Raw genomic sequence first — 13,468 nt, 5'->3', positions numbered from 1 at the left:
TTTTCCTAAAATGTTGCAAGGAGGGCACCTTCTGAGTTGGTACCATGAAATACTCCATGCTTTCCTCTCCAGCTTTGAGTCCCCGAGTCTTCTAATATTTTGCTTATTTTGAATAATCGTGCCTTGTAAAACAGATTCCCGCAAGCGACCGCGCATTTAATTAAACTAATCTGGTATATCCTTCTGATTTTACAGTCCTGTGCATATGAATGTAACGTTAGCTGAACGTTAAGAGTTGTAATGTTACTCTACTTCCAGCTGATGGGGTTCCCTCGTAGTGTGTGGCGCTCTCTCTCTGCCTCCCTCCCCTCTCTCTCCCTCCTTCTGCATGTACGCGTATGTGTGTATTTGCAGCTGATCGGATGTCTTTCAAGGCGGGAAACAGCTGGTAGGAATCACACAGCCCTACCAAAAAGCCTCCTTCCGCGCATCAAGACACTGTAAACAAAGGACTATTTCAGCGATATTTGCAGCTTATATTTTGAGCAAAGAACTCAAACTTTCAACGATTTACAAACGTCAACGGCATGTTTTACGATATTATTCAGAATATCAACCACATTTTACGTTACAGCTGGTTATTTTTATGATTATTGTGAATGTATATATATATATATCGAGGCTTATATGGAGTGCTAGAAATGCGTTTAGAGGGACGTATTTCATGTAAGCGCGCGTTGAAGCTACTTATTACTATTCCAATGTGCACGGGCGAGATCAGCTGACGAGTTGGCAGGGTTTACGAACACAGCACGAAGCAGGGGAGGGGGACGTGGACTGGAGTCGGGGCCGCCGAGGCTGACAAGGAAACAGCTGAATGTGTACACCATTTTGGTTGTATGGAAGAAGGAGGAGGGCTAGAGCGAGTTACCTAATCGCCACTCCTGCCTTGTAGATACATTAAACGGCTCACACTGACACAAAATGGGAGCGGTCGTAGAGAACCCGGAAATCTATTCTATAGGCGTTTTTGTGGCTAAAAGTGCAATAGGGGCTAATATTAGCGTTATTATCAAAGAGGCGTGATACAGTGCTTTGTACGTTACCGGTTGCAAATGGATGCTACCCTGTTGCTTTGTCATTTTATAGGTTACATTTTTGCATTTGCTCTGAGTACATCCGACACGTTTCGCGTAAATGTCAATTTAGCTAAATACAGCCAAATTATTCGAGTAATTCCTTAAATTGCCTATTTTATGCTATCTAAAAAATTAAAATACATTCGAGTGGACTGTTTTACCAGTCTATAAATTAGCCTACTTTAATCTTTATTGCTTTTTGAATAATAGTTAATATTATTATTAAAGTTAATCATTAAAACAACAGCATAGGAGTCTAATAAGATATGGGTTGATAGTGTTGAATTAGGAAAACGCAAGTATGTATCCCATATGTATGTCTCAGATTTAGTTTCCTTGGACTATTTAAAACATTTATGTTACAAGAAGAATAACCTATCGTTTTCTATACGAAAAAATAAACGCCTGCTATAGTAATATGACAGTTTATTTTCTGTAGTAGTGTTTTTTAGTGTATTTTTGAGAATACAGTAAACATTAATGCATCTCCTACTCTTATCAGTCTCTTCAGATTTTAAAATAAAAAGATGGACATTGCCATCTGGGCCATGACATGCACAAACAACATTACTCGGACGAAAAGGATAGGGGGCGGGTCTTCATTAAATTACAGACATCAAACACAAATCACAGTACAGCGATAAATAATAATATTGCAGCCCAGACACATTGCTTTTCACTTAATGTTAAGAATGTTAAATTGCTGCTTCTCAAACAAACGAATGTATAATGATGTATCACGAACAACATCTTGTGACATTTAAACAGTGTTCATTCTTTTTTTCATAATTGCTTTTCTATAAATTGCGTTTGATGCGTAAAATATGACTAAATATATTATTCTCCAAATTAAATGTTCTGTATAGATTCATTGTATGAGAAAGTTTTATTCTGTTTATTCTTATACTTGGCCTGTTCATTCATTATCAGTAGAGTCTTTAAAAACAAAAATGGTATGTTATTTTCTTTTTAATTATAGCTATGCTGTTATTAACACTATTATTACGTCGATATTTATATTATTACATAGCAATAATCGGTTGACCTAACTAAGTATGTATATAACACAAAGTTGAATATTTTTGCATCGTAGCCAAAGTTGGTTTGTAATCAAATGAGTAATTGATTACAGCCTGTGATAGCATTTAAAACTAATATTACACCTTAATCCTATGTAGACCATTTCTGTGAGAACAGACTTTCTTAAATGTGTTGTAGACAACTACTCGTTGACGCAGATGTTTTAAGTGAATCATTTATGGTTTTTGCAGGCCACTGTTTTTGGAATGCATACGTAAAACTGCAAAAGTATATAGTGATGGATTGAAACCTGTCATGGGTTACAAGAAAAAGATGTTGCTATGAAAGTTTGAGTACTTGCCCTCTAGTGGCGTTAAATAGTCATTACACGTCAAACCCCAAGGGAACACGACTCGCTTTGAGTTCGGAGTGTAGCTCAGATTGACTGCTTTGTGAATGCATCGTTTGCCCGCTTTTTAATAATGTAACAAACGTGTGGCGAAAAGACATTCGGAAATTCTAAATCTGTTACTACTACTAAAAATAGCTAATTACCTAGAGGTTCTGTCAGCTTCAACAAAATAAACACTGACATTTACAGCATTTAGCGGAGGCTGTTATCCAAAGCGACTTACAATTATGACTGAAGACAGCTTGAGCAATTGAGGGTTAAGGGCCTTGCTCAGGGGCCCAACGGTGACAACTTGGGAGTGAACCGGCAATCTTCCGATTACAACTCAACCACTACGATTCTGTATTTTTAATACGTTGCAAAAATAATCATAAATCAAACAATAAATTCAATTTCAGGAGCGTGCATAATTTCTGTAAATTCTATGTTTTAGACAAATACAAGGCAAGTGGGTTATATACGACTTGACATGGACTCTCCTGAAAACATCTAACGCTAGCCTACATATGAAACGTGGAAGATAAATTTTCCTAGATGTTAGTTTATGCGTGACATTAGATAAACGACACCGAGTTCGTAATCTATTGTCATGTGTGAGTAAGAGTGCAAGTATGGTCACGGAGAGGGAGGGATTGAAGGGTGTTTGGAGGGGAGCCGAGGACTGCCCATGGCCGATGGGCGGAGCAGCAAGCATGCGCTGAGCTGGCAGGGTTAGGGCTAGTCCCCTCCGCTGCGCCCGAGGAGAGGGAGACACGGACTGGCTCGAGTCCGGGTGCTGTCTGCGTTCAGACGGACGCAGGAGACCACCTTTGGTATTCACGTCTCCGTAAAGCGAGGACAAGACAGAAGAAATAAGAACCAGGAAGCACCCCGGGAAAAAAACAACTATACGGAGACATCATCCGGACACGAAGCTAAGAAGGGGACCCCCCCCCCCCCCTCCTCGCGACATCTCTTCTTTCTATCGCCTGCGCACCCCCTCCCACCTCCGGGAGGACGACCACCCATAGAAAACCCCACTTGACCAGCTTTGCCAATAAGGGATGAACCTTGATTTTCAGAAGAAATCGACATATATATATTTTTAGTCTTGTATCGCAGCGCTGACTCAACCTATCAAAATTACGGACACTATTTCAAGTGTTGACACAATTAGGCTAACGGGTTTCTAGTCTAATCTCATTCTTTGGAACTAACATCAACTCGAGTGTTTGTCTGTTTCGTTAATTCTTTGCCGTTTGATCTCGGTAGTTTCTCATTTTTTCCCCCCAAGTTTCTTACCTTCGTAATAGTTTCTCTCTTTTTTGTCACACCGCTCAATTTCACACGACAATGGTCTGACAGTCGACCGCTACAGACAGTGTTAGATTTCCAAGCTCTTGGTGACTGTCGCATATTCTCTTGCGCGGAACAGCTTGCGGGCCTGTAGTCAAACGACGCTTTTGCTAAAAGAAAGGGATTTGAACAAACACTCTGAGCGGAAAGTTTCAGGTGAAGAGGAGTGCTTCAAGTCGGAGCTAACTCGGCCATATCCACGGGATTTTGTCAGAGGTAAGCCCATCTTCAGAACTCAGTAGCCCGTGCGTTCTGTCAGATGTCACACCGACGTTACATCATTTGGTCACGAAGAAGGCGACGGATCACTGTCGGGTTTCGAGACTGAATGCAACGTGACCAATCTTTAATGCAATTATACGACATTGTCATTTCTGAACGAATGACCCATTTTCCATATCCAGCCCGGCAGGCGGCTTGTGCCATGCTGTTTTCTCTGACGTTCACGTTGTCACGTTTGCGCTACGTGCTGTGTATTGATCTTGTCAAAGTCGGAGCCTAACGCTCTGCACACAGGATAGTTTTGCAGCTGCGTCTCGTTCCAGGGCGGCCTATCGAGAGCAGATGCTCGACTTGCAGACGCAAGAGGCATACCATGGCCCGATGAGGACGTAACGTGAGGAGTTCTCTTGGGCCCGTATTCTAAATGTCTTGATGTTGGCAAAAATGCAGTCTTTTAAGATTATCAAGAGACAAAACACAAAATGAATAAACCTTAATGTGCCATGGCACTGAACTGTTGCAGTTGTTATATAGGCGCTGATGATGTGCGACAAATGAGCAGCGGTTTTCCTATAATTAGGATTCCAGTGGAATTAATTCCAGCGGCCCTGTACTTAATTGTGACTACATTGAGGCTGGGCTTCGAATATAACCTGTACTGTCTCGCGGTCACACATGGCTCTATTGGTAAACAGGTTGCCTGCCAGGATGTTCTTAACCAGCTGATAGGATGGATCTGAAATTAAAAGACAAAAACACAGGATAAAACCACACCCTTTATTTATAGTATATATGGATCAGGCAGAAGGTTTCACTGCACGAACCCGTTCCAGCTAGCTGTCTTCATTAAAGCTGAAGGAGGGAAGCTCAGGTGACCTACTCACCCAGTAAAGAGTTGCATTATTGCATGCCTTGTACAAGAAAGCTTAGTGAACTTCAGTAACACTTTGACCCCTTTAATCCCCTTCACTTTCTCTGGCCATATTCCCAACACCATTATCCTTGGCTGCAGGTCCTCTTTTTCTATTATCATTTGCCCTCTGACAATTCCTACTGGTTTCAAAAGCATGTTCGTTTTCAGAAAATACTGTGAATATATTCAGCAAGTTTAGAAAAGTGTGGAAAAGTGCCAGCCACTGCCAGCAACCCTTATGTCCAGGCTTAACTCTAACCCCTTCTACTCCTTCACACTTCTGTGTTTGTTGTGTGTATGCATGTATACGCACAGCTTTAGAGCTTCTGTTGAACAAACATCTGATTATTACCCTGCATGCTTGACTCCATATTTGAGCATGTGCGGTTCCTCATCCGCATACAGGCTTGTGCTCTCCTGATGAAACTGGGTGGAAGAGCCCTCCATTTTTCCATGTGCTTTAGCACACAGTTTAAGAAAAACCTGCTACATGGTTCTCAGCAGACATCATTAACTGTAGCCGTCAAAGGCAGAGATGAACATTTGGGAAATTTGAGACATCCAGCTACACCAAAGTTGTAAGGCCCAGAAAGGGGCTGAGCTAGTTTCTGTTCCCCCTCCATGTTGAGAATGCTAGGCCAAGGCAGACCCACCCTAAGGAACTGCAGTGGATAAATGCCCATTAGGCAGTCTGCAGCTTAGTGGATGAAACGGGGCCCCAAAGTCTGGTCACAGCTCATCTAGGGGGACCAGATGGAGAGCAGAACTCCAGAATGCCCCCTCATTGACACACATGCTGGACATTCCCTCTTAAAACCTTGTTCAATACAGCTGTGCACGGTTGTGTCTGCTTAAATTGAGGACAGTGCAAATTTGAGTCTATATTTAATGTCTAATATTGGCTAAAAGCACAATATCCACACCATAAAGTGACCCTGAAATGGAGAAAAAATGTGCATAGAGTTTCACACAGAAACCTTAACGTGTGGTGAGAGCTGAGTCTGTGAGCTTCCAGGAAGCCAGCAACTCCAGCATGGAGAATTAGCCGCCTGTGAAGTGCTTGAACCTGAGCAGATGAATGATTGTCTCAGTGGGGTTTCAGTGCTGTGCAGGATTACAGGCACGCAGATGTGTGTCCCCAGCAGCAGGGAACAGAGGGTTTCAAACAGTCATTGAATTGGAGCACAGCCAAGGAGATACATGACATTTCCACTAATGTTAAGGTGAGAGATGTTAATCTGCACCATTTCCATCTGTTTGGAAATTGCCTGCCTGCTCACGCACCTTTGAGACCTCAATATGGGTAGACAGATTGCTTTTTGTATGTATGTCAAACACTACCCAGTATCTTATTGTACCATCCACACATCAACACTGAGGACTTTTCAGCAGTATGAACAGGGCCAGTGGGACATGCAATTATGCAAGATTGGCAGTCCCCAGAGAGGTCTGAAAAGTGACAGAGAATATTAGATATTCTGACAGGATTGTCTGAAAATGTGTCAGAAGAGTCCGTAAAGCCTGTATAACTGAGCTGCATGTGGTGTTTGCCTTGCTTGAGGGTATGCTGAACCCAACTCCCCACCAACTCCCAAAGCATCTCACATTCACAAACATGTGGCCCAGTGTCATCTAAAGTCCAGCGAAGGCAGCCTAACCTTCAGGTGCCAGACAGACCTGCAGAGGGTCGAGTGGTTAAGAGTCCCAAAAGGTGTCACATGACTGCAGAGTCTGACCGGGCAAGGGATGATGGGTAATGATAAAACCGTGGCACAGTGCTACAGAGGCATTGTTCGAATAATGTCACAGCATGAGTAAGCTGGGACAAAGCTCAGCCTGCTGCTGTCTGAGTTTCATCGGAGGAGGATTTCAGGGAAGATTTCAATGTTGTCATGGTTATGGAGGACATGTTTGAATTCATTCCATATCCATAATTAAAAACCAGTGTCTGCGTCCAGCAGTAGTGTATTTTTTGAGCTCTGGAGTGCAGCATGCTCGTGGAATGCTGCTGAGTGGAGTGCATCAGGGCGGACAGACCCCCGGACGGCAGAGTCAGAGTTGATACAAGAGCCTGAGTCACACACCCTGAACGGGCCCGGTGCAGTCTGCCCTCCCTGGCTGGACCCAGACCACGCATTCTTCTCCAGTTAAACTCTAACCACTAATCGCAACGCGGTCTCACCGTTTCCTCCTGGAACGGCTCCTTCTTTTCCTTCATGTTGCACAGAGGCCGACCCCACCCCAGCCCATAGCAGCCCTCTTCCCCCTTCCAGGCACCATGGTGGGACACTCAGGCATGGCCCGTGGCCCATGCCATCCATCCACAGCTCCTCTACCCCTGTGCGCTGTTGGGCCGGGCCTCTGCTACACCACATCCAAAATAAACACAGACAAAGTTCTGCGCCTTAGTCCACACCACTGACATCCCACCTCTCTCACACTTTTCCTCTCCTTGCCTCTCTCTTTCTTTATTTCCATCTCTCCCTCCCTCCCTGCCTCCTGTGTTCTGGAGAGATGCCTCATACAAAGGGACAAAGCTGGAAAGGAGGAAAGCTCAACAGAAAGCAAGAAAGAACAGGAAGTGAGACTAAATTGAGGGCTCGTGGGGCGGGGGGAATGAACAAAATATGAACAAAAGCTCTGCATTGAAAGTGTCTGCATAAAGTATGTCTAGGATTCACAAGATGTTTATGTCTGTGAGCGTGTATGGACTGTGGCTAGTCACATCACCACCATGTTTTGAATTTGTGAGAAATAAGCAGAGTGGTGCTTTCTGTCCCCAAAGCACAGGCGCTTAAGTTGGAGGAGCAGCTGGTTCATATTATTATTTACTTGCTTGGCCAACACCCTGGATTCTCCAGAGTTACCCACAATAGTGCAACCCAGCTCCAATGAGCAAGCAAGACCTTCTGTTAGTTTGTGTGTATGTGCAAGAGAAGAGAGGGAGAAAGGGAGGGAGGGAGAGGACAGGCAAAGAGAGGAGCAGGAGAGGGTTTCAGGCGCAGAAACAGAAACAAGGCTCTCTCAAGTCTGGGCCTGGTCTTGGCGCTCTGTCTGGGCAAATCCATTCCCGTCAGTGAGTCTGTAAGTCTGCGAGCTGTGAGCTCCCTCCCTCTTTCCATGACCTCCTATTCCCCAAAGTTGCTTTCAGTGGAGTGCATCGAAATACCAGCGGGGCTTTTTGAAGACAGAAAACCTGGATGAAATGTATAGTTAAGGGATTTACATCACTACAAAGAAATCAGAGAAAATAGGATTTAAATATGCCCCTGCTGTTCATTTTAATAGGTCAAGCATTTAATAGCTCAAGATAGTTTAGTGCATAATGGTAATGCATTCTAAAGTCTTACTAAACATTTCTTTTCAGTAATGGTTTAGGTGTGATAATGAATAGCATGCACAGAATTACTTGGACTTATGAGCTTTACCTGAGGGCAGAGTTGTCAGAGGCACGTCTGTGATAGCAGAACCTGCCAGCCCTGGGTGCTTAGTTCATATCCCTCTAACCCCCGTCAGAGGCCTGAACCTGCAGTCTTTCATCTGTTGCTGTGGGTGTCTGAACCACTGAACTTCTGCTTGCCCATGAGTGACTTGTCTTTTGCATTTGGTAAGTGTTATGAGTGTTATATGTTGTTGTTTGAAATATTGGAGATAAAGAGTAAGTCACTAGTTGTGTAGTTTATGTTTCTTTTCAACTCAACTGATGAACCTTTTTAAATTAAACCTGAATTAAACCTATTTAATTCAGTTGAGTTTTATCCCTCACTGCATCTCTCATACTCTTCTCTCTCTCTCTCTCTCTCTCTCTCTCGCTCTCTTTCCCTCCGCTCTCCTCTTGTGTGGACAGAAGATGAAAGGCTCTTAGTGTTTGGGAGGAGCCTGTCGCTCAGCTGAGCTAAGTCACAGAAACACAGGGCGGCAGTGAGGGAGGGAGAAAAGGCCTGTCATGTTGACCTTGTCTGGCTGCCAGGCGTGGGGGGGCCGGGCTTGCGTGGAGGGGTGGCCTGTCTTTGAGAAAACAGACGCCCCATGTGAGGGTAGTGGGAGACCACAGGCAGCAGTAAAGCTGGCAACGCCACAGAAGGGAAGGAGAACAGCAGCACGGAGAGAGCGTGTGTGCTGGGAGTGGGGGAGGGTGGGTCAGGCATGCTCAAAGGGGCAGCAGCAACGGTCCCTCCTCCGTCGCTGTGAGCAAACAGTCCCCACCACTCCATGCCGGCGTGCCTATTTCACATCAGCTTGTCGACTAATTGCGCTCAGTCGGTTTGCGTTTCTACCCCTTCCTGTTTTCTTCCTGCCCTGATGTGTTTTGGTTTTTGGGGAATTGAACAATCGCCCACCCCCCCTGCCAAAACACACACGTGCGTGCGCGCACACACACACACACACACACACACTCACATCTGCTTCAGTAGACCTGTTGTCTCCAGTATGCTGGCTCCCAGAGGGGTAAAGGATCCTGCTGCACAAGTGGGAAATGCTACATTGCTCTTCCTTACACACCCCACCATGACAGGAGCCCGACACCACAGACATGCCCGACACCACAGACATGCATAAAGCTGTCCCTCATATCAAGTTACAGCTGTATAAAACTGAACCCCCGCTTCCCATGAACCAGAGAATGTGTTTTATGGCATTTGAGTTGCAAAAGGAAGTGATTTTCTCTTTCTTGGAGTTCTTGGAGCACAGGAGAGGGTTTGGTCCTTGTGGGCCCATGCCACAGTATGCAGGGTCCAGGAAACGGATACGAGGCTATGCCAGCAGGTCCTGAAACCCGAGGGCAGTCTGCTGGAGGCTGCTTCAGTGCTGAGATATGGTCAAGGGTTGTGGCTGCGTGTGCAGTTTCTACGTCCGTGACTCTAAGGCCGTTAACTGTGTGGGAGGAAACGAAGGCCAGACCCCTTCTTTCGCCATCACACACCCAGTCGCAGACACACCCGCCGGCTGAGGACCAGGGGCGGGGTCTGCATGGACGATCACACACAGGCCCCAGGCGAACACCTGCATACCTAGGGGGCCTCCCAACCCCTCTCACGGCACCCCTCCCTTCCCTGATTCCAATCCCTTACAGATGTTTGCTAATATTCCATGGGTATTCCTAAAGGGAAAATCAGATAGGCACATTTTAGGTAGCCATCTGTTGCACTGCGAACAGAACAGCTCTGATCAGTTATTTCTATTCTATATATTCTATATTTATATTCTGTTTATTCATGTATTTAAAATCTTTTTTGGGATTTATTCCAAATGGCATGCTGTCCTTCCGAGCTCTCTGCCTCTTGCTAGCTGAACATTCAAATTTTATTAGTTGAGGATAATGTGGCTTTGGATTGGATTCGCAGGTCTGGATGGAAATAATCAGAAATTCAGAGGAAACTTCAAAAGTCAACAAATCATCTCTGTGTAGGTACTGAACCTTTGTTGTGTGCATTGTGTTATATTTGCTGTATTTTTCATGCATAATTCTGCTTGCTGACCTCATGATTTAAGTCATGATGGTGATTAGAATATTAAGGTTAGGGAAAGACACTGCTCGTCTGGCCTCGTAACCCCTGGGTAGTAGGACACCAGTTACCTGTGCAAGGCTAGATCACTGCATTACAACAAATCATTGTTCTGGTGCGAGCCGCATGCCTTATCACCTATGGCTCTATAACTTATCGTGTAAATCCCCTCCCCCCCAAAAAAGAATCCAGTGGATACAAATTTAAAGGTGGTTCAGTGTCAGCCGAGTTTGCACGTACCCTTTTTGATGAATCATTTGTGTTGACATGGGGTCTTTTGTAAGACACTAAGTAGATATGTAAGTGCAGCGCAGGGTAATCTCTAAGGAGCAGAGGTTTGGCTATTACTGACACACGCTACCATATGCCTTTAACGTTGCAGAAGGAGAGTCCTGAAACTCTAGCGTTTATTGTTGTTTTTGACCACTAGTTGATCAGTAAGAATTGTCTGCATGTAGCATTGGAGTGCAAAGCAAGGAGACTAAAGGTGCTGTACTGAGTGATTAGCTGAGGGTGGGAGGATGGCTGTTGGGATATAGGCAGGTGCTAGGAGCTAGCATTCCTTGGCCAACCTCACTGACCTTTCCTCCCAAGCGTCAGGGGAATCAGAGCCTCTGTACTGGATGTGCTGAACAGGCCTGTCTATATTTATGGTTTTGCCTTGCATATTCTTAACCTCTGCCCTTCTGAAGCAGAGGCATATTGTTTTAAAGTCAGCCCTTTTTGGTGGCACTAAGACTTCATGGGCTTCGATTAAGAGCCAGAAAATAAAGTGGGTTCTGCTTCAGGAGTATGGTGCCAAAACGACTATGGTGGCATGTTATGGCTATGTGTTGAGAATATGCAGTGTTCCACTAGCTTGTTGGGAATTCTGTGAAGTTAGGATCTGAAATAAACTTATTGGGGAGCTGATTTTCCAGCCTAGTACAAGTGCAGGCTGACAAGTGTGCTAATTATGATTTCAGTCTTTAACAGCCATTGTAATTCCCCCAAGGTTTATTGTGGAACTTTCTAGTCTACTTTTTAATACCTTTTTGACTGTTGGTTCATTTCCACAAATGCCTTGCAGCTTAAAGGTCTGCCCTGTTGGCGAGATTGCTCTAAATGACACCATCTACCACCCTAGCAGATGAGATCTTTGTCCTACAGTGCTTGTGGGAAACCATTTCAGAGCGGCTCTCCCCCGCTCCTCAGACACGCAGGGCAGCGGAGAGATGGCCTTACCCTTCCTAGTTCCCTCCAGCCCTTGTTATTGCACAGAGGAGTGTGTGGATTGCATCACTGGCTGTGGGGAGAGGCAGCAGGAATCAGTTCAGAACGGGAGAGGGAGGGAACGAGTGAGAGAGCGAGAAAGAGGGAGAGAGGGAAAGAGAGAACGATCCACATAGGGAGGAACAGAGTTACTGTTAGTTAGTGTGAACGTCAGAGATTGCAAAGAAGGTTGCAGTTTGTCTGATGTTGATGCTGAAGAATGTTTGAAATATTAGTCACAGGAGGCCTGATGCTTCCAGAAAGAGGCGCGATCTGTTCAGTGTGCAGGGACTGCTTCACGAATAGCTTCTGGGAAGTGTGAGGGTACAGAGAGAGGTGGAGATTGTTAAATTCATTTCATGCATGAGTGTGTGTTGAAATAAATGGGACTAACTTCAGATACTCCAAGTAGAGATATTTTAAGAAAAAACAGTTAACTGCATGAGGCAACTGTGAATACTTTCATGCGTCCTTTCCCATTTGGGATGAGGGAATATATCATGAGTCAAAACTCAGTTTGATGCATAAGGAAGTGAGAGAATTATCCTGCCATTGTAGTAAACTGCAAAAATAAATAATTAAAGCAAAGTAGAAAAAAAGTGATGTACTGTGTGCTGTACATGAACATCCAAAAATGTGAGGTCTTGACTGAGGAGGTGTCAGAGATAGCCCAACATCACACTAAGAGGAGGTGTCAGAGATAGCCCAACATCACACTAAGAGGAGGTGTCAGAGATAGCCCAACATCACACTAAGAGGAGGTGTCAGAGATAGCCCAACATCACACTAAGAGGAGGTGTCAGAGATAGCCCAACATCACACTAAGATGAGGTGTCAGAGATAGCCCAACATCACACTAAGATGAGGTCTCAGAGATAGACCAACATCACACTAAGATGAGGTGTCAGAGATAACCCAACATCACACTAAGATGAGGTGTCAGAGATAGCCCAACATCACACTAAGATGAGGTGTCAGAGATAGCCCAACATCACACTAAGATGAGGTCTCAGAGATAGCCCAACATCACACTAAGATGAGGTGTCAGAGATAGCCCAACATCACACTAAGATGAGGTGTCAGAGATAGCCCAACATCACACTAAGATGAGGTGTCAGAGATAGCCCAACATCACACTAAGAGGAGGTGTCAGAGATAGCCCAGCATCACACTAAGAAGAGGTGTCAGAGATAGCCCAGCATCACACTAAGAGGAGGTGTCAGAGATAGCCCAACATCACACTAAGAGGAGGTGTCAGAGATAGCCCAGCATCACACTAAGAGGAGGTGTCAGAGATAGCCCAGCATCACACTAAGAGGAGGTGTCAGAGATAGCCCAACATCACACTAAGATGAACAAGAGTGCTACCTACAGCAAGCCAACCAATGGGATTCTTACAAAGACACAGCTAGTATCTTTGGTCATGGCCCCATGCAAGTTTCTGTATGGTTGCTTTGCTGAGTGGTAAATAGGTGCATGTATGTAATATATTATAAAACCCCTTGTTGTGTGGTTTTAAAATTGTTTGGGGGTGGGGGGTAGAATCACCTTTTTACATTTATAATTTGGACTAATGTTTTCTCAGATGACCTAGAAGCGTATTCATGTATACGGCTTGAGTAAGTTGATGACGATGCGTTATATGTAATTTATTTCTACCAAACATTCAAATTAGGCCTATATAGAAGCATTTCACTGCAGTGTCCTCCCTCTGTATTCAGTGTTAATG

General features: G+C 44.6%; 2 protein-coding genes across 3 annotated transcripts in view; one reads left to right on the top strand and one right to left on the bottom strand.

The window, feature by feature from the left end:
* The window catches only part of tfap4 (transcription factor AP-4 (activating enhancer binding protein 4)), an 8,583-nt gene extending 8,248 nt beyond the window's left edge, over positions 1-335 (bottom strand). Inside the window, exon 1 of the mRNA XM_027009140.2 lies at positions 1-335. This exon is cut by the window's left edge and continues 31 nt beyond it. Coding sequence (XP_026864941.1) covers positions 1-58 — 58 coding nt within the window. The 5' untranslated portion in view covers positions 59-335.
* A 2,918-nt stretch (positions 336-3,253) lies between these two features.
* The window catches only part of glis2b (GLIS family zinc finger 2b), a 25,926-nt gene continuing 15,711 nt past the window's right edge, over positions 3,254-13,468 (top strand). The window contains exon 1 of one of the 2 annotated variants that reach the window (XM_035529461.1): positions 3,254-4,062. Coding sequence is in view for 1 of the 2 variants with exons in the window: in XM_035529453.1 (XP_035385346.1) it covers positions 10,302-10,387 (86 nt within the window). In the remaining variant the exon portion in view is untranslated. Of the gene's footprint in view, positions 4,063-10,190; positions 10,388-13,468 lie in introns of those variants that run through there. The other variant, XM_035529453.1, reaches the window with a different exon arrangement.

This window comes from Electrophorus electricus, chromosome 1, assembly GCF_013358815.1.
Source record: "Electrophorus electricus isolate fEleEle1 chromosome 1, fEleEle1.pri, whole genome shotgun sequence".
Classification (NCBI taxonomy): Eukaryota; Metazoa; Chordata; class Actinopteri; order Gymnotiformes; family Gymnotidae; genus Electrophorus; species Electrophorus electricus.
Note: the sequence above shows the minus strand (reverse complement) of the source record. Positions and strands in the feature narration are given on the sequence as shown.